Below are 19,793 nucleotides of genomic sequence, written 5' to 3'. Positions count from 1 at the left end.
TATTCAACCATTTTAAAGGGTAACAAATCATTATCATTATCATTATCACAGTAAAACATTAACACTTTTAATATTATTGTTTTCGATGTCATTCGGAAGTTATAAAATGGTTAAATTGTGGTTACAAAGTCAACCCGTTAAAGACAATTGAAGCAATTATTCACGCAACAATTCAAATTGATCTCAGGCTCACCATCTTTGGCTTTTCATGCAAAACCAAGGCTTTGAAATAAATTGACACAAAATTTGGTTGAAAAAACAGGTAACATATTTATAATTAATTTACTTTTAAGATGATTTTTTAGAAAAAAGATTATCTAGAATCAACATAAGAGACATTAATACTGGATTAAATCAAGATTTACATACCAGTCAAACTGTTAAAAACATGAAGATGATTGTAATATGTTATTGACTGTTTAGTTTTGATTTGATTATTAAAAGATTTTCAAATATCAACCATCTTATTGTCAAAATGATACAAAAAAATGAACAAAACAAAAAATATTCTTCATTGAATAAATTGAAATTGTTTTTGGTTTACAAAATAGTCTTTTTTCAATGTGATGATGAATGTTTAAAACTTATGTTTTTGTCTTTATCAGTATTAATTATTGTGATTCTAATGGCGATTTTACATGAAATGAAAAGATTTCAAATCAACCATTTGATCTCTTTTTCAAATTTAACAATAAGTATTTAACCTTCAAATGAAGTCAATAAATACATAAATTAATAAATAATACAATGAAATAGTAATAATGATGGGTGTAAGAATGATTTACGAAGAGGTTTTCATGGGTTCGATTGTATAACCGATTATTAAAAGCATTTGAAAACTAAAAGAGGATAAGGAAGAGGTAAAAATGGAGGATGGAGAAGATAAGGAGGGAAAAATAATGTGTGTTGAGGCTCATCTTCCGGCTGGTAATATCACATTTCCGTTTCAACCTGTCTATTTAATATCAACAGTTATCTTTATCATAAGAAAGGTTTGATGTCTTTATCATATTTAGTCTTTTTTGTCTTTTTTTTTTCATGAATTTTTTGTTTGTTTTGAAAACGTCCAATGAAAGAGTAAAGGTTTCTGTCTTGTCTTTTTACAATTGGATTGACTCGCCTCAAAGGTTATCCTCAGCTAATCTACAGTAATTTGAGAACTTTATTTATCTGTTTCCTTGGTTGATGTTTCATTTCACGCCATATTGGTTGGCCTATCACAGTATGTCCAATATGACGATCTTTCCTGGATCCTGAAGGAATCTCTGGACTATCGGGAGATGAAGGTGAAGATAGGGAAGCTGTAATGGGGTCCGTTGATGATGAGAGAACCACTAAGAATGCTGTTTCTTCTGGGTTTCCCTGGGCTAGGTCAAAGGTGAGAGCGTCCTTTTCGGTCCAAGTTAACTTCTGGCTTGTTGAAGTTTTCTTCTTTTTCATCAGTTTACCATTAACGAACATCAAAGCACGAATATAATAATCTGGTAATGCCATTGAACCAAAATTAAACCAGAAAAGAGGATGTTTAAAGAGTGTAAAGGATCATTTCAAAAGACGTCATTCCAATCAGTCAAGGTAAATTCAGCAAAGGGGAAAAGGTTGGAGATTAAATAAAAAAGGGAAAAAATATAATTAGAACTTCAATTTTGCTTTTTGAAATGTTGCCACTTTTTCTTCTGGTAATTGTCGATTATCGTGGACAACGACCGGGCAGATCGCTCAATTGTGAAATGCCAAAATTCGTTGATGACGATAGATGTTTTAATTGATCAAATACTTACTTATGTTATGCGATTGACTGAGAAGTGATGCTTTATTGACAAGTATCGTTACCCTTCGAGCTGTTGGTAGATAACACAATCCCAAAGTTAAATCACCTTTAGTCTAAGACGTCATTCAGTTGAAATAATAGCAATGGAACACCATGAGCAACCAAAAGAGCGTTTATCGGATGAAGTGAAGGACGCAATGAATGGTGAAAATTGAACAAGAAAAAAATATAAGGGTTAATTCAATGGAAAACACTTGGGGAAAACACAAATTGCATGTTGAATCAACTGTTAGCGTAAATCAAATTTATAAGTCTACTTGTTTTATTGCAGCTATTATAATGTAATTTTGATAGAATTGAAGAGGAAATTGAGAGACAAGAAATTGGCTAATAAAATTGGTCTTGAAATTGGTTCTTCATTAAATCATTTAGGTCAGATAATAGTTTAATCAATCTTACCTCTTTAGGTGGTTTCAGTTGATAGGATGTTATTGCCATAGGAGAGTTGAGATCAAATTGTTTCAATGGTATTGTTAGTTCGCCGAGGCAACAATCATTGGCATATCTTTCATCATCCATAACTTTGATCCTGAGACGGCCATCTTTCATAACTGATTTAGGGACCTCTTGAGATGTGAAAGATTCACCAAATTCAGGTTCAACCGATCTTTTCGCAGTATTTGTTCGAAATGAAGCTGATACCTTTGCCAAATTTGATCGACGTTTTACTCTTAAACCGTTAACTATAATAATATCAATAGAAACATAGACGGAAGGTTCCAAACCATACTCTCGAGGTTTACAATTGATAACTGAATCAACCTTGAGCACAAGTTTAACCAGCGAGTCATCAACTTTTTCACAAGCAATGCCCAACAACACGCTAGGAGTAAGATCTTTCAGGCCTTCATTTGCCAACATGAGTGATTGAGTGTTTGTTGATTTGGCTCCTGGTTGAGGAAGTGACATGGCTACCAGAACACCATTGGAAGGCTTTACCATTGACCCATTACTATAACTGGGTGGCTGTTGCTTGTATAAGCCATTGGAATCTGTAGTTAAGAGTGATTCTTTTGATCCAAGATCAAGATGTCTACTGTCTTGATTAAAAGAGGCTAAATTATTACTTGACTTTTCAATATTAGATCCATACAAAGGAACCACTTTGAGCTGAAAATGTTTTGATTCGCCGATGACCAGCCTTTGTTTACCTTTAACATCGACTGAATGTCTCTTACATCGACCAAAGAGAAGTCGATTGAAAAGGCAAACTGGTGAGACAACACAAACGGTTATTATGACGGACAAGAGAAATAATAGAGCAGCAACCAATATGATGAAGATCTTCTGATACTCAGTGAGGACAAAATCAACCTCATTGTAATCTGTTGTTGGGCCCATCTCTGGAGATATCTGGTTGTAGATTGGCAATCGCATTCACTGACTGAATGAATGACTAGTTTATCGATTAGTTAGTCAAAAATAAGCAGCATTAATTTAATGGATAGGACATACGACATTGTAATTATATACGATTGAGTATAGACACGGCTAGAGTACATTGAGTTAAAGCATAACTTTCTTTTTCCATCAAGTACCACACAAAAATTGATTTCCTTGGGACCAACACAAAATTAATAATCCACTGTGAAATATCCTTTAATGGTGATGATGATTACTTCGAAGAACTAAAATCAATTGAAAGGTTCAATTAAGATTGGAAACAATAATTGATGTGCCTATGATAGAAAAAAAAGAGATAAAGAAAAACATAAAACATTATGAGTTAGTAATGATGATGCAGATGACTCGTAATCACATGTTTATTGTCTTTCTATGCTTTTTGCAAAACCTTGTCTTTCAATAAGCTGAATCAACAAGTAATTTATTTAACATTTTGATTGACTATTAATTAACATTTACAAGCAGATGGATGCGAACCTTGTCTAACCTCATCAATGTCTATCTTTGGTGACTTTTATTATCATTTGTTGAAACCATTGGAAATCAAATCAATTCACAGTTCATCTTTTGATTTTGTCTGTTGAATAATTTTTGGTGTGTCTTTTATTTTTCATCGTTTGATTAATAGCATCTATTTATAGTTAACCGACAAGTGATTCTATAACATTTTATGGTAAATAATTAGTCATTTGATCGCTGGTTAAATTGTAATGTAAACATTTCATCGAAACCATTTTCCCTCCATTTTTATTGGTTTTCAAGTCTCTCTAATTGTTTTCTCTCATTATTTTCAACTGTGACTCAAAATGGATATCCTGGTAATCTTGATAATCTTGATAACCAACCTCTGGTTCAAACAAACTCTGACTCAATTTAACGGAAAATTGGGATTTGTTTAAAGTCAAGTCTTTGGATACAATATTTGGATTGCCTACATTGGAGCTTCTCTATTCTTCAAAGCTGCAACATTGGCTAATCCAAATTTTGAGATACTTTCATCTGGTAAGTAAATAACCAGAATTTCATTGTTTTGATAAGATTTTTGTGAGCTTGACCATTCATCAACCTTTCTCCTTTTGTATAGAAATATTTAAAAGAAATACTGACAACTGAAGGATTCAATATAAAGCTGGAAATCTTAAGTTCAAGGTACAGGTTAAATTTTGATACCTGGATGACAATGTGGAAACCTGATGCGTCATTAATGAAGCAACTGCTTAAAAAACATCTGTAGTTAGCTGACAACCGATATTTTTCCCAATCGATCACAAACAATGTAGTGAAATAATCACCAGCACTCATGGTGAACAAAAGCCTATGTAATTTTTGATGTTTGCTGTTAGCTGATGATATCATTAAATGTAAGTGTCAATGGATTATCGCCTATTTTTGCGCTACTGTTTATAATAATACCAGAATTTTATACCAGAATTACGTTATTTAAGGTAAGTGTATACTTTTTTATACAAAAATAACACATTCTGATATCTTCAAGTTGAGAAAAAGATTATCAACAACTTTTGTTGACATAAGTTGATAGCATCACGTTGCAATAAATGACTATTCAACCCTGTCAGGGTAGAGAATATATTTCTCAATGAAAAGGTCAAAAAGTTTACTCAGATATTCATTCAATCAAAATATCTTCCTTATCTCATTTTTCAGGATTGATTTCCTAATTGATACATAATCACTTATACTAATTTTTTCGTGAATAATCTGATAAGTATACCCATAATGATTTCATGCTTTCAGAATTAATCTTGGTAAAATGATCAGTGGCTATAGTAGATTGAACTGCTGATTAAGGTCCATCATTTTCATACTTGTGTAATCATCAAGAGCGATTCAATCAACAAATGAATATCGTTGTTGCTCACTTCGATAAAATGTCATTAGTAATGAGCTTCTCATCATATTACCACTAATCTTCCTGTACATTAATATTTGAATCTTTTGTTGATTTCTCGAAATTTCAAGTGCCTTTAACCTTTAAACGAACATTGAAATACATGTAGTTAATTATCTTTTTGAAGTTAAAACTATTAGTCTAGCTTGTCATTCAATTAATTACTGTTGATTATATTTAATTATTCAATAATTTGCTATTTTTCCACCCAACTGCCTCATTTAAACACTTTTCTGGTGATTAGGGTCTCACTTTCATTTCAGCCGAGTGAAAAATCTCATGCAAATCATTTGTTTAAATTATTCAAAATTTTAAAGCTTTTCAACCATCATTCTTGGCTTGAATCTACCTGTTAAAATTGAAACCAGCTTAACCACAATCAAATTATGCTTGCTGTTAATTGTTTTCACTTATATTTTTCTTTTCTTTTTCATTACAGAAACAAATTAGCGAACCAAGTCAGTAATTTGTTGGTCAGTCCATCACATAAAGGGCTCATTCTCAAGGAAACTAATCATTTTTTTGTTTGGTCAACTCATGTTAAAATGAATGTTTTCCAATTTAATAGCAATCCTTTATTCAAGCAGATCTATAGAATAACCCAGAGATACTATTCAAGAATAGGAATTCAAATGAAATTGATATCCCTGTAATCTGATGTTTTTCTCATGCAAATTTATTCATTTATCACCAGCTACATAACACTTTATGAGTTTATAATTCACAGTCCTCAGGATCTGTATCACAATTATCACTATCGTTGGTAAATATACCGTGCAATTTGATTGTACAAAAAGTCAACAATTACTGACTCTCTATTAGCATTGTATTAATATCAAATCAATTTCTCATTGAATTTATTCTCTTTTTTTCAGCATAACAGCAAGCATCAAAATGCAATTACGGATGGTACATTTAACCTATCTAAAGGATATATTGAAGGGAATCATCATTGGTAAAGACAGTTTGCCTACGCTTTTTTACATCAAATGCGTTTTCCAATCAAACTGAATCCATCAAATCAATCATTTATGGCAAGAAAAAGATATTAACCCTGATATCTTGACTGGACGAATTCCTGGAATCCTCAGATACCTGAAGATTCAATCGAATTAACTACTAAAAATTCAAAAAAGGCAACAATCATTTGATCTGTGGGATCTAAAGTTCAAAGCCTTTCGATTTGGGCTTTACGTATGTTTCAAATATAATTTTTCTTATTTCTCTGCGTTATTTTCAATTAGTAACACTTCTTTATTGCTTTTACTAGATATTGTCAACATATTTCATGGTTAAAGTCATAATCATCTTCTTTACGGCACATTTAAAGATCAATTCAGCAATGATTTACATGTGTCAAATGGATTTAAAGGAGCATAAATTTCATTCAATATCTTTCTATTCAAAATGCATGAAACTTCCGGAGGAATCACAAAAGCGATCAAAAGTGAGTAAAATCTGAATAAATTAATCATGACAATGGTGACAATTTAATTTATATTGATGGTTGTAGTGGATAAAAGCTGACTTTTTTTTCTTCTCCTTTTCAGATTTCTTTGCTTATAAAAGCATAAAATGAAAACAAACAGAGCAAGTGGGATAAAAATACAGTTGACACATGAAAAATGGAAAAAGATTCTGAAGACTCTGATGAAGTAAAGAGTGTGGAAAGCCTGTAAATTGATTGTTAAGAATCACAATAAAGACGGTTCCAGAATCCTTTCTATTTATGGTACGTAAAGAGTCATTTGACTCTTTATTTAGTTAATATCGTATGTTGCTGTTATTATTTCAATACTTTTGTTACTGGCTGGTGTCAAAACTCATCATTTGATGTACATGATTCAGTTAATATTTCATGTCCATCAATGATAGCCAATAATAGGATAAACAATTCTCCCTGCAATCATTATTATCATCAATATCTTCAAGTCATGTTACTTTATCTGTGCTCTTCATCTTAGCTATCTTCCTAGCATAGTTTGACCAAAAGTACTAAAGTATAAGTCTAAGTATCTTCATATTGAGAAGATAAAGACTCAAGCTTTTTTTAGAAACTCAAGTTTACTTGGAAATGATTAACGATTGATAAAAAAAGAGAAACATTTCCATGAATAAAATCTTCTCGATCTTGAGTTTTTTGTTCAATATTTAGACCTTTACTTCCATTATTACCACTTAAACATTTGCGATCAAGAAAAATGGCATTCTGTGTCTCCTGAGATTATCAAATGGTTATGATTTTCACAAGACGAAAGACTGACAACGGTGAAATTTTCACGTTTTTCAGATTTTCCTTCCAAATTGATTGTTACTATTATTATAATAGATCCAAGGAATCACCCAATTTTCATTCATGGCATTTTGATTTATGAATTAGAGGAAAACCTGAAAGATAAATTGATTTAAATATCGTTTTCTACCTACATAGTTGATGGTTATAATTGATGATGTTTCAACCCTAATCAATACAATTTATCTAAATGGTAATACTGGTATAATAATCGAGGATAAGATTTATGAGCCAACAAATTATTCGCATCTTTATCAGCTTATTAAATAATCTAACTGCTTTATCAATTGACTCCACTTAAAAAGTATTTGATTTCAATTCTAATTCTTTCTATTTCTTTCTCTTTCAGGTAAATGACCATTAACACCTTTACATGGACAAAAGATCAAATAACAACATCTAAATGGTGCAAAAACGGCCATTGATTCGGTTGTAATATGGTGTTATAAACTAAATCTCATTAACAATGTAATACGCTTTGGAGGCAAGTATTTGGACTCATTTTTAATCAACAACAATTTTCCCAGGAAAACACAGAAAGGTTAAGACAAGAGATAAAAATCTTTACCATGGGAAGAACATGATGAAAATTTGAGTCTCTCCTGTAGCAAGGTATAACTACCTTTATTGATACACCCACACTAAAAAAGGAACCATGAAACAAGAGATCGATACAACTTTATACCAGTAAAACCTTTTTTCTTGTTTAAAATGAGTTTGTCTACAAGTTGATAAAATATTCAAATGGTTATAATAAATCTTGATTAGTTACAATACATTTAATGTGTTTTAGACTCAGAGTGTAATGTCATACAGTAATCAAGTTATGATTCATTTGTTTCATAGTGCAAAAGGAAATTGTATTTAGATATGATTAAATATAATTTCTTAATTCAAGTTTGGTACAGAAATTTTCAATGCTAATATTTTTCTCTAATTTCTTTCAGTTTCTCCATTGGATTGATCAATTGAGCTTTAACTGTGATTGGATTCTAATTAGTATATTGGACAACAAGATCCCAAAGACTGACAATTTAAATATTCAATTGAAAGGTTAACATTTAAAGTTACAATCAACTTTATCCAGAGAATCATTGACAGTTTATAACAAATCAATAATTCAATATTGAAAAGGACTGGACTTTGTTAAAAAATAAGGTTGATTAATCAAATGAATCAACGTTTGTTACCTCAAACGACTGTTTAACCAAATCTTATTCACATTGCTCATGATATTCATTGGATTAGATTGTTATAATACTATCACTCTCTTCATTAACTATTTAGATTAAGCTGTAAATTGGCTTAAAATTAAATTAATCTATCAACTTGTAGCAAGCTCATCATCAAATTACCAAATTGTAAATGAACTGAATGGTTTGCACTTGTTAAATTGAGACTAACAAGGGCATGTTAATTGTGAAACCAATTATGTAATCTAATATAGTTTCACAATTTACCAGCAATTTGTTATAATTTGTCTAATTTACTTTTGAAATCATCAATGGACGAAACAACCTTTACTATCAAATTACTTGACCAAAAGCTGGTTACCAACAATGTTTGATGAATGTAAATTTCAATCTTAATCTTGACCACATTCAATTGTAATTTTTAATTAGATTTTCAAAGAAATGAAACAAGCTTAACTTGTAAACATTACTGTAACATAGTAAATATTAGAGAGCAAAATTGCTTTCTAAATCCTATGGATTAGTAGATGTTAACGGTTGAACCACTTTGTTGATGTGATTAATCCTTCAATTAGAATTGGGATAATCATTTAAAAAGTCAATTCTGTTTGGAACAAAATTAATCTCAAGATAATCCATAAACAATTAAGGTTGAGTTAAGGTAAAGGTAAAGGCTTGCCAATGTTGGATTGTTGTTGAAGAGAAGAGTTAATTTGATTGTAACGCAAGGAAATCAATTGTAAACATCTTTATTTTTCTCATTAATTTTAACTTGACAAAGACTTAATATTTGAAATAACAAAAGGTCAACAATTAGATTTGATCAAGGAAGGTTTTCGTTTTAATCGAGTTTAACTAACAGAGCAAACTCGATTGATTGTAAATACATAGAGATAGAAATATTTCCCATTGATTAATCTTTCACTAACATTAATACACTGAGTTTGCTGAGTAAACTTAATCAAGCAAACTAAAAATAAACCTCATTGAACACCATAATTAAGTTCAATTGTGTTCCTATTAATACAAAGTTACACATAATAGCTCAATCCTATTAGCAATCATTATCCTAAATGATTCAATATTGAACCATCAAATTACAAATCATCTTTGATAGTAAACCATTGAATGATAAATAGTGTAATAATTGCAGTCGATAGTCAAAAAATGTAAATTATCAAAAGAAGAGCTTTCAAAGTTGAAAAGTCTTTCAACAGATCTTTGCCTAGTAAAAGGCCTTTTGAAATTAGCGCTTTAAAAAAAGTCTGAAATCAATGCACACCTTGGTATTGTCAACATATCAATGGCAGAGTTTTTTTGAATCGACGAATAGAAATCATTAAAAACGGTGAACCGAAATATTGCGAGTATAACAATGGTATAACATGTACTTTAACGTCTATGAATGTCGCGCCCTACATGGACCCAATCTGTTCATTCCAACTCAATTTACGAAATCCATACCATCAGCCGATTCCTCCGCACTATTCACGAACTCATGGCTAATTGTTTTATACAATCTGATTCACTCAATTTTACTTGTAATAAAGATTAATAATGAAAATGAGAAGCTCATTTTTGAAGTCAGTCACAACCGATTACCATTTTCTGGTTAAAAATTGTTTTTTCGATCTGAAAATATCATTCTTACAGAAAATCAATGCTAACTATCGTAATATCGCCATCTCTAAACTACTTAGATGTACTGATAACAAGGTTTGAACAACAATTAATATATTGATTAGGCATTGAATAATTTATACATAAATAAAAACTGTTAACAGAAATATTGACAAGTCTTGTAGTTGAATCAGAATTGTAGTTTGGATTCTGTTTAAAGAATCAAAATCATGATTTGATTTTTTATTTAAACCTTTATTTACTTTAAGGATTTAAACCTTTTAAAATAATGCTGACATTTAATGTGATCAACAAAAAAAAACAAGTTGAACCCAACAAGTAACAATGAATAAAACCAGAAGTTTCAGCGTTATGTCTCAACGCAAGCGAAGACTATGCAGGAGAAATTTTTCATGTTCTTCGCTTTCAATTGAATATTGATCAAGAAGATGAATTTTGTAAACTTATAGTGAATAGCGTTTGATTGAAATACAGTTCATGAAAAGACTTTTTTCTTTGTCTTCTTTCTGAGTTTTCTTGTGAAGTTAAAGGCCTTGCGGGCGGTGTTTTGAAACAAGCGCTTCGAAACCAAGCAACTCGAGCCAGTCCAGAATCAATCCAGCATTACATGTTTCCAGTGTGCTCATTGCATCCAGAAACCAGATCGCTATACAGATCAGATCCTTACTATATACGAACTCGTGGCTAAGTATTTTGTTCAACCTGATTCACTTAATTATTTGACTACCAATTGAGTAATTTATGAAAAAAACGATTATAAGAAATATTGAAAAGTCTTGTCACTTTTCAAGAATCAGATAAATCAGCAATTGTAGTTTGGATTCTGTTTAAAGAATCAAAATCATGATTTGATTTTTTCATTCTAAACCTTTATTTACTTTAAGGATTTAACCTGTGAAAATAATGCTGACATTTAATGTGATGAACAAAAAAAACAAAGTAAAGCCCAACAAGTAACAATGAATAAAACTAGTTATTTGAAATATTTTGATTCATGTTGAATCTGAATTTCAATTGAAATCTGAAAATAGTTTCCAATTCAATCTGTTTCGCATTTGTTAAGTACAACAATCCAATTGTTATTCAACGTCTATAACATTTTGTTAAATCCTGACAACTCAAAATAAAAGACAAAATTCAATTTACTTCAGAGTCTGATTAAAGTTAATTTACATACTTAACAATACAATATCGCGGTTAAATAACTACAAAATTGACTCGTAAATATGGCTGAATATGGCTCTAGAAATGGCTATAAGTTGCGCTGCGAAAATGGGTTTTGGGTGAATCTGGTTTAAAAATTAGGTTTTACACAGCAATGAAAGTGATCAATGACAATGGAAAAGACATTTTGAAAGCTTTTTGTTTCGATGCTAAATTTAGACGGTAATCAATGAAATTAATTAGTAAATATCAACTGATTGTAACAAACGAATGTTAAAAGGCAAATAAAAGGTAAAACTGGTAACTGGTTGAGTCAATTTGATTGTAATTGTTGGTTAATAGTGAAAGCCTAGAGTCATTTCATTGTTTACCCAATATCTAGCAATGAGAGTTGAAAGAGATATTTGATTGTAATTTAAATTCTGAAAATAGACACAATTCTGGTAAATCAAGGTGAACAATCGTACCAACCATTAACTTATTGGTAAAAGGTAAATAGTTGATCTAGAATTTGATTAATTTGGTTTTTTTTCAATGAAATTTGATGATATATGATAATAAAGTAGGAACCCGAGTCAATACATATTCATGGTCAAAACGTGGGCGATTTCATTTTTTATCAACCTTTTAGGATTCACAATTTATCATTATTACCATTACAGAAAATGTATTTTATCATTTAATTGAATTCAATATGACTTTGGATAATCAATAAGATTGAATTTGAATGGTAATAAGAAACAAATTAAACAAAATTGTCACTCTTTCAATCACAGTATCAACATTGATTGTGACCATCAATGTGACTCAACTGACAATGGCCATGGTCAAACATAATTAGAGTGTCATCTGAAATGTAAATAAACACGATCAAACATGATCTGAAATTGAGTGAATCAAATTGTCCAATTTACGATGATTATGGTGATCACCTGTACGCTGAGAGTCACGTTGAAGATGAGTTTAACATTTTTGCCTATTTCAATCTTTAAATTGCTCCTGATCATGATTAATGGCTTCAATTATTTACAATAAGCTGATTTGTCAGGGAATCTCTTCCACTAATTGTTTGATTCAGACAAAATTACACTCTTCACATCATTCATTAACATGGGTTCAGAGATTGCCATTTAAACATAATTAACGTTAAGCCTTTGCTCTTGTGATTATTAAATATAAAACTGGTTAAATTGTTCAATTTTAATGGTAATCGTGTTTTTATTCCTGTGAATTCAATGCTAAATTGTTGGCTTTAATGATGATTCAGGAAAAAATTGACAACGATTTTAATGTTAGATTCAATCTGAATTTGCTAAAGTAATTGTAATTAATTTTATGTTAATTGTACGGTTGAAACCTTATGAACAATTAAAGCTTCTGACTTTGAGAATGTTGATTTAGGTTTCAAATGATGAACAATTTGCATCTCTTGATTAAACTGTCTTCAATTGGTTTATTAATTTGGTTTTATTTGTAACACTCAAATTTATCTTTTTTCACGAGTATTGCTGTAAAAATACAAATTGACTTGATACTTTGACTTGCAGTGGACAATTTAATGGCTAATTAGAGTTTAATTTCATATATTTTTACGATTTATCATTTTATTGGTTAGCATTGAATCATAGGCTTTCATTTGATTAGGGAATATTTTTATTATGATTAACTAAGGGATGCAAAGCTGTTTTTATTGTCATTTTGCTATTTCTGTTTCAATGATGTCAATTTCAGGTAACAAGCAACAGGAAAAATATATAAAAATATACATCAGATTGCTGTTTGTTTTTTATTGATGAATACAATTTATCTCTTATTTGCGTGTTGGACAATTGTTAATCATTTAGCAATAGTTGACGATTAAAGTCGATCAATAAATTGCGCCATTTAAAGATAAAGTTGATGGACTGATTAGGAATCGAGTAAGATTGGGTTTAGGATTAGGTTGGATTGCTTTGGATCGGATTCTGCTTTGTCTTTGTTTGCCGGTAAAAAAGCTTAAATGAACCTTGATAAAGGCTGACCATTTTCAATTTAAATTGTGATAATTAAGACCAACTACAATCGTTTAACAATTAATGCAGTCCTTTTTGACACATTTAGCTGATTAATTGAATGGTTTCATGGTGAATTAATGGAATGATCAACGTTCAAGTGATAAAATTGTAAACTCTTCATTGGAAGTGAACCCTTTTGGTGATATCAAGAAAGCAAGACTTTCCAGATCCATCTTCTGAATTGCTGTCTTTCGTTATTTAATTAATTACCATTAGGATCCTGTTAAATTCAACTTTTAATGCTTTCTTTTGACTGTTGTTGGTGATGTCAATGATGGCGATAATAATTTGATTACCACAAAAGGAAAGCAACAAGAAAAGTATCTACATGTGTATTGCTGATCATTACAAGTAAATGAACAGAATCAGGAAACAGGGAAAGAGAGAAAGAAAGATTCAGTTTCATACCAACATATATATATCTTCATGACCTGACCTGAATTCATGGATTTTAATGCAACCCAAAATCCAGTATCAACATTCTCATTGGGATTATTTTATTCTCAAAGATAAACACAGCCATCAGAGGAGTAAGAAATCTATTGAACAATTTACCTGCCATTTACGATTTAAAGTGTAAACAGAAATTGGAAAAAGCAGTTTCGAAGCAAAGATGAACTTCAAATTATTTTGAAAACAAATTAATCTTTCATCAACTTAGCAGATTGCTGTATTTCAACTACAGTCGACTAAATCCACAAAATGTTTCTATTTAACTTGGCAAATCTAATTTTTCAGCCCAATAATGTTATATTTGTTGACATGTAATGACCTTAAATGTTGTTGTCAAATCAAACACAAGCCATAATCAGTTTGTCAAATACAAGTCAATAACTTTCCCAGTTGAATGGTTAACAATTGATAATTCAAGCCATAATTAAAACTGTAAATCATTGGACACCATTTCAAAACTAGACAATAATCGACAACTCGAAAAGAACGACAAGTCTTGAGTACTTACATTCAACAGCTGATTTTTTTCAACGTAAATTGCCGATCTATGATCCTATTTGTGGTTAAAATTGCCCTCAATTTGATTTGATGAGAGTCACTGATGATTAACTTTGAACTGGCAGACAGTTTATAATTCAAGTTGATAATTTGGATGAAATGGAAATGGTTTTAATGGAGTTTCAATGATTGACAATGGATAGTGAAGTTACATGGAAAAACGTTAAAACTTGAAGTAATTGTTGACAATATTATTGTTAAGTGTAAACATGAGTAACTGAACAAGTTATACTGAAATTTACCTTTTCAGATAAATACAGAGCAACCGTATAACAGGTTATTTTGATATTTAACATTATAAGCCAAGCAAAGTTATCTTTGGTATATATTTTTCACAGAGGATTGATATACTGGAATCAAGCGCATGTATTTTGACCTGAACTGTTCTGAACGCAGTCTTTTCTTGTCATCATCCTTTCATCCAAACCATCATCTTCATCATTTCCATTTATAAATAATACTGTTTCAGATATTATATCAGGAAGTCCATCTGGGGAAGACAAAATTTAAAGATGATTAAAACTACAGTTGGTTGACCTTTCAGTCTTAGGTCAGTCTTTGTGATTTTCGATGCGATTCTGGAAACAAAAATGTAAAAATGATCTCTCCTGGTTAAATATTTTCCAGTCTCCGGTCATTGATCGTAAATCCTACCAATGGTTATCCTATTTCAATCCATCAACTGTTCAATGTTTGGTAAAATAATTACGATAATACTATTGAGTTTACCTTTCATGATCAAATTGAATTTTAGGGTTGAAAGGATAAATGGAGGCTCTGATTTGAAGTTGAACCAAAATTGTTGAAAAAATAATTTCCAAGTGCTCGTCAAGTATAAGTGAATAATATTGAAAGTTTTTCAGGCTTAAGGTTAATTGAAATACTTTATGCTGGTTGACCAGCCTTTAAACTATGGCTTGATTAACAGTGCATAAAGCTAAATTAAATGAGTTATATAATTGTTTAATTAATCTGTCCATTTATGGTCAATCCTAGTCAATGATTCATGTTTTAAATGGATCATGATTTAACATTGAATCAAGCTCAACAACCTACGAGCTTTCCGTTACAAGGAATAACCCTTCTATGTTGACGCAGTTAACCTTTGTTCATCCAACAGTGAGTTAATTTGATTGTTGATCTTTTCACTTGTGAAATCGACAATTTTATGGCTAACCACAGTTCATTATTTACACAATTATTATTGACCTGATGGACCAGTCAAGTGTATTTGCTGACCTTTGAAAACGCACAGCAAATTTGAAATGTACGGATAAATGTATTGCCAATATCGCTGTAATCTGTCATGGATCAAGATTCTTGGTTTTTACACCATTTGGAAAGGAGTCAGATTAAACCGTTTATCAATTAAGGTTACTTTGACAATTTAGGAGAAGGTAATTACCAATATCTTAATTAAATTGTTGTTTTTGATTTCAAATTCAACTCTTTTTAATTTTGTTTTGTTTTTGTTTCTCCTAGCTTCAGAAAACGATTACTCACGCGCTGATATGGTTTGTTAAATTGGATCAATAATCAGAGTGAATTTAATCATCGAAATTTGTTGTTTTAAAAAATGTGCTGCCAGGTTAACGACAATTTAATATTTGATATTAATTTACTCTTAAAATTTCCAGTTAAAAAGTAGAAGCGAAAAGGATAACCTGGCAAACACAGTCGTACAAGACAGTTGACAAGTTGACTCTCTAGTTGTTTCCAAAGCAATCTTGTTAAATTATATTCCAATTCAAGTTTAATATCAAAGGATAATCTCACCGACAATGGAACCCAAATCCACTCTCATCATTCTTGTGCTACTATTAATCAGTGTCTCTGTCTCCATGGGATCCAGAAAGTACAGAGAAGGACTGCTTCTTGGTTATCTTATGGCAACTCAAAGTAACACCAAGCATCATTTGGTTTCTCCTTACCCTGTATAGTGAGTATTTCATCGTTTCTGTTCACCAGAATTATTGTTCCTATTTCATAGATTATAACTTATCCCTGACTCATTTAGCTTTCTTCAATCAACGATTTATTTCGCCTTTTCATCTCTATGTAACCAGATTACCAGTATTCACTCACGTGGTCAACCAAGTCCAGATAATTTTTTCCAAGATTAGCTTTTTTACATTTTTAGACTCATAACTTTCCTAATGCAATTTTTCGTTAACATTTCTTGATGGATCCTATCCCGTAATTTATTTCTGATTACCTGATTGATCGACAAATTCTCGTCATTCATCATTAATAGCAACTAATTTTACTTTGTTTCTCTCCTTTCCAATGAATTTCTCTGAATATATTCTGTAAGATCCTTTGACATTTCCAGCTTAACATCTCTTTTTTTCCCAAGAAACAGTCTTTTTTTGTGCCTGCAAGCTTTCAATGTACTCTCCCCTTGTACTTTCATCTCATTTAATCAATTATTCAATATTATTCTAGGTAAATTGTATTATTTCTAACTAATAATATTATTTTTGAGACAATATTTCATTGCTATTAGCTATCAACACTATGTCATCTCTTTGTCTCCAACCAATTTCATTTACTTTCTTTATGCCTTTTGATTACAGTTTTGTTCATTTCTCATGTAATATCTATTACCTAAAACACTTACCAGTCCCGAAAGTTGCCTTTTACCTAATTTGATTGTTACACTTATCTAATTGCTATTTATTTTATTTTTTTTATTCAAGCGTTCCTCATCCTACTGGTTATGAATATTGCTCTGGTTGCTGGGGTTGATTGATGTTTCAAAGATTTCAAACCAATATTCACATAACGATCACATTTCAACTATTTATTATCATTTATCATCAATTTGTCCGGATTTCATTGAAAATTTCAAGCCTCAAACTCAAACACTATTCCTAAACACCTGTTAATCTCATCAGACAAAGCTGTTTATTTTTCGTATTACAACTCTCAAGCAACTCCAAAGGCTTAACTAATTCCTTTACTGATGATGTAAATTTATTCATCGCCTTTACCATTACTTTTTTATCTGAATTCAGCTTTTTTCCACTGAAATTCCATAGAAAGTATTTTATAACTGTTATCTCTTCCAATTACTATTCCTATTTTATTTGTATTTTTTCATTTCCAAATTTCTCTGCTTTCCAGGTATCATTGAATGATATTTGTTATGCAAAGCCCAAGGTTACTTGACATATTTAGTTACAATGTACCTTGAAACTGAATCTTATCCTGATTGTATCATGTTAACAGTGATGAGTCAATGGGACGAGTAAGGCAACTTGAATATGAAAATTATTCCTGTCTTCAAATGACATTTCATGTCTATCCTACTTCAACAGTAGTCATAACTTTTTTTCACCGTGTTAATCCAATTCTCTGTGTTTTGATTAACAACAATTGAATCCCCAAAGAAAAGGTTTTAACAATGCAAACATTGGCATAATTAAATGAAGCTGGAGAGATCAAGAAGAGGCAACAAAAAGTCAACTTGGTGGACATGGAGGACACTCGACAGTTACATTTGTATCTGTATTTGAATTGTTTAAACACACATTTCCAAGTGCTGCCACAAATCAAACCTTTGACCTTTTCACACCTTTCCTATTGATTATCCAATAACCATGTTACCATCCCACTTCAATTGTTTGTAATTATGTGGAAACACATGTTGACAACTGAACCATAGACTGGTTTGAAATTGACATTTTGTTTTTAATTTAAAAATCATTAAATATAACATGCAACTTGATACAACCTTACAATTAATGATAATTAAATTAGTATGATCTCTACTTTGATCTTATTAAAGTAGTAAAAAGAGGATAAGACTATTAGTTTAAATAAGGTTAGCAAAGTGACAATTTTCATAGACTCTAGTGTATTCATTGTTCAATTATTTTCCATATTCATCGGCTTGAATCTTTTTACGCAAAAGTAAATGTAGATGAATGTTAACTTAAAATTGTCAATATATCCAATTGTAGACTCGACTGTGTAAATTTAATCTGATTAAGTTAAGTTTTGTCTCTCATGAGTATTAATACTTCATACAACGCTCATGTAAACAGCCAAGAGTTCAGGATTTTGCCCTGAAAATGAATTAATTTGTAGATTCATTGACAATCAATGATTAAAATACAGGTTGTCAACCTTCTAAGGTAAGACAAGCTAATTTAATTGTTTCATAATTCCAAATTCGTAATCAAACTAACAAGTAAGTTTTACATAATTTTTGTTCAGCAAAACTTTAAATTCATGGCTGAATAACCGGATAAAAGTCAATGATCTTATTGATTAATAGAATGGAGAAAGCAAAGTCTTCAGAATTGGGAATGCAATGAGTTAAGTATTTACTTATAATTTATAATTTTCTTTGGTCGATAGGACTAGACATGAGAAAACTCACAATGAAAACAATAAGTGATAAACCGATCAAGGAATCAAAAACCTGAACTTTGTTTACAGTTACTGAGTTTGTCCATTAAAATGAAAATGAAGTTCATTTTCGCTATTATAATTTTTATGATAGACAGTTTTAGAGACCTTACAGGCAAATTTGATCCCAACTATTGAAAGTTCAAGTTTTGCATTAACTCGTTCAAGAAACTCTTTCAAGGGTCCCAATGTTTATTTACCTGTGTGTATGGAGATGAAAGACGAGCACACTTGTAAACACCATATTCAGCCTAATCTACCTCAATTTTTATTCAAATATCTAACGAACCAAAATGCTGCTTCAAAAAGTCTTGAAATAGCCAACAATGAAAAATGTTAGTTGTAAAAAGTCAGCATTTGTTTCAGAGAAGCTACACAAGTTTCTATGAAATCGATTCTTTTGCCTCGAAATGCTTCGAGTATCTTAAAGCTAATAGATCTTAGCCTGTTTGTAGTTATTAATCACGAACGATTGATGCTACAACCGTTCGTGATTTATGACTTCAAACCTCAAATTCGTACCCTGAGCTGTCGAAGACTGTAGATCCATAAATTCGAGCTCTCAAGCTCAAGGACCTAATTGTTAAAGATTATTGTTATTTGACCTCTAAATGACATTTGAGGTCACTTTCTGAGTGCCACTTTTTCACGAATGGTTGATGTTTATAACTTATACCGTTAGAAAGATAAAAAATCTTTCTCAAAAAATTGATTAACTGAACGGAATGTAAATGTTCACATCTTTTTCATCAACATGAGTTACCAATATTCAACAAGCACCAAGCAATCGGAAATGTTGGCCTTAAATGTCATTTAAAGTTCAAATAACTAAGCGAAATTATGACCTTAAGAGTTCGAATTTATGGTTCTTCAATTT

At 30.9% G+C, this 19,793-nt stretch overlaps 1 protein-coding gene and 2 long non-coding RNA genes across 9 annotated transcripts; 2 read left to right on the top strand and 1 right to left on the bottom strand.

Moving 5' to 3' along the window:
* Window positions 1-489: 489 nt before the first annotated feature.
* Window positions 490-14,810, bottom strand: LOC107359884 (uncharacterized). 2 transcript variants are annotated; one of them, XM_015926474.3, is made up of 4 exons: window positions 14,451-14,810; window positions 2,231-3,510; window positions 1,782-1,884; window positions 490-1,481 (listed from the first exon to the last, which is right to left on the bottom strand). In XM_015926474.3, the coding sequence occupies exons 2-4, from the start codon at window positions 3,206-3,208 to the stop codon at window positions 1,144-1,146; spliced, it is 1,419 nt and encodes a 472-aa protein (XP_015781960.2). In that variant the 5' UTR covers window positions 3,209-3,510; window positions 14,451-14,810; the 3' UTR covers window positions 490-1,143. The 2 variants fall into 2 exon arrangements, with proteins under 2 accessions (XP_015781960.2, XP_089123418.1); XM_089267292.1 differs by lacking the exon at window positions 14,451-14,810 and adding an exon at window positions 3,713-3,832.
* On the top strand, window positions 3,766-9,156 carry LOC107359886 (uncharacterized). 6 transcript variants are annotated; one of them, XR_016198562.1, is made up of 9 exons: window positions 3,766-3,908; window positions 4,142-4,237; window positions 4,320-4,596; window positions 5,584-5,907; window positions 6,020-6,338; window positions 6,415-6,591; window positions 6,695-6,876; window positions 7,787-8,049; window positions 8,385-9,156. It is a non-coding gene; the product is annotated as an uncharacterized LOC107359886 (long non-coding RNA). The 6 variants fall into 6 exon arrangements; XR_016198561.1 differs by having other exon boundaries at window positions 3,767-3,908; window positions 4,137-4,237; XR_016198564.1 differs by lacking the exon at window positions 3,766-3,908 and having other exon boundaries at window positions 3,949-4,237; window positions 4,320-4,680; window positions 7,787-7,978; window positions 8,385-9,094.
* On the top strand, window positions 14,786-18,235 carry LOC107359885 (uncharacterized). Its single transcript, XR_001568177.3, has 4 exons — window positions 14,786-15,619; window positions 15,722-15,897; window positions 15,983-16,439; window positions 17,200-18,235. It is a non-coding gene; the product is annotated as an uncharacterized LOC107359885 (long non-coding RNA).
* The last annotated feature ends 1,558 nt before the right edge of the window (window positions 18,236-19,793 follow it).

Source organism: Tetranychus urticae, chromosome 2 (genome assembly GCF_039701765.1).
Source record: "Tetranychus urticae isolate SD_2017Ah chromosome 2, NJAU_TeUrti_SD_1.0, whole genome shotgun sequence".
In the NCBI taxonomy this organism is placed as follows: domain Eukaryota; kingdom Metazoa; phylum Arthropoda; class Arachnida; order Trombidiformes; family Tetranychidae; genus Tetranychus; species Tetranychus urticae.
This window is presented reverse-complemented; position numbering and strand designations above follow the sequence as displayed.

Coding starts and splice junctions, on each gene's coding strand:
- LOC107359884 (XM_015926474.3), bottom strand. CDS start 3,208: ATGCGATTGCCAATCTACAACCAGATATCTCCAGAGATGGGCCCAACA. Junction 1,885..2,230: donor AACTGAAACCACCTAAAGAG/GTAAGATTGATT, acceptor ATGACGTCTTAG/ACTAAAGGTGATTTAACTTT. Junction 1,482..1,781: donor CAGTCAATCGCATAACATAA/GTAAGTATTTGA, acceptor TGGCATTACCAG/ATTATTATATTCGTGCTTTG.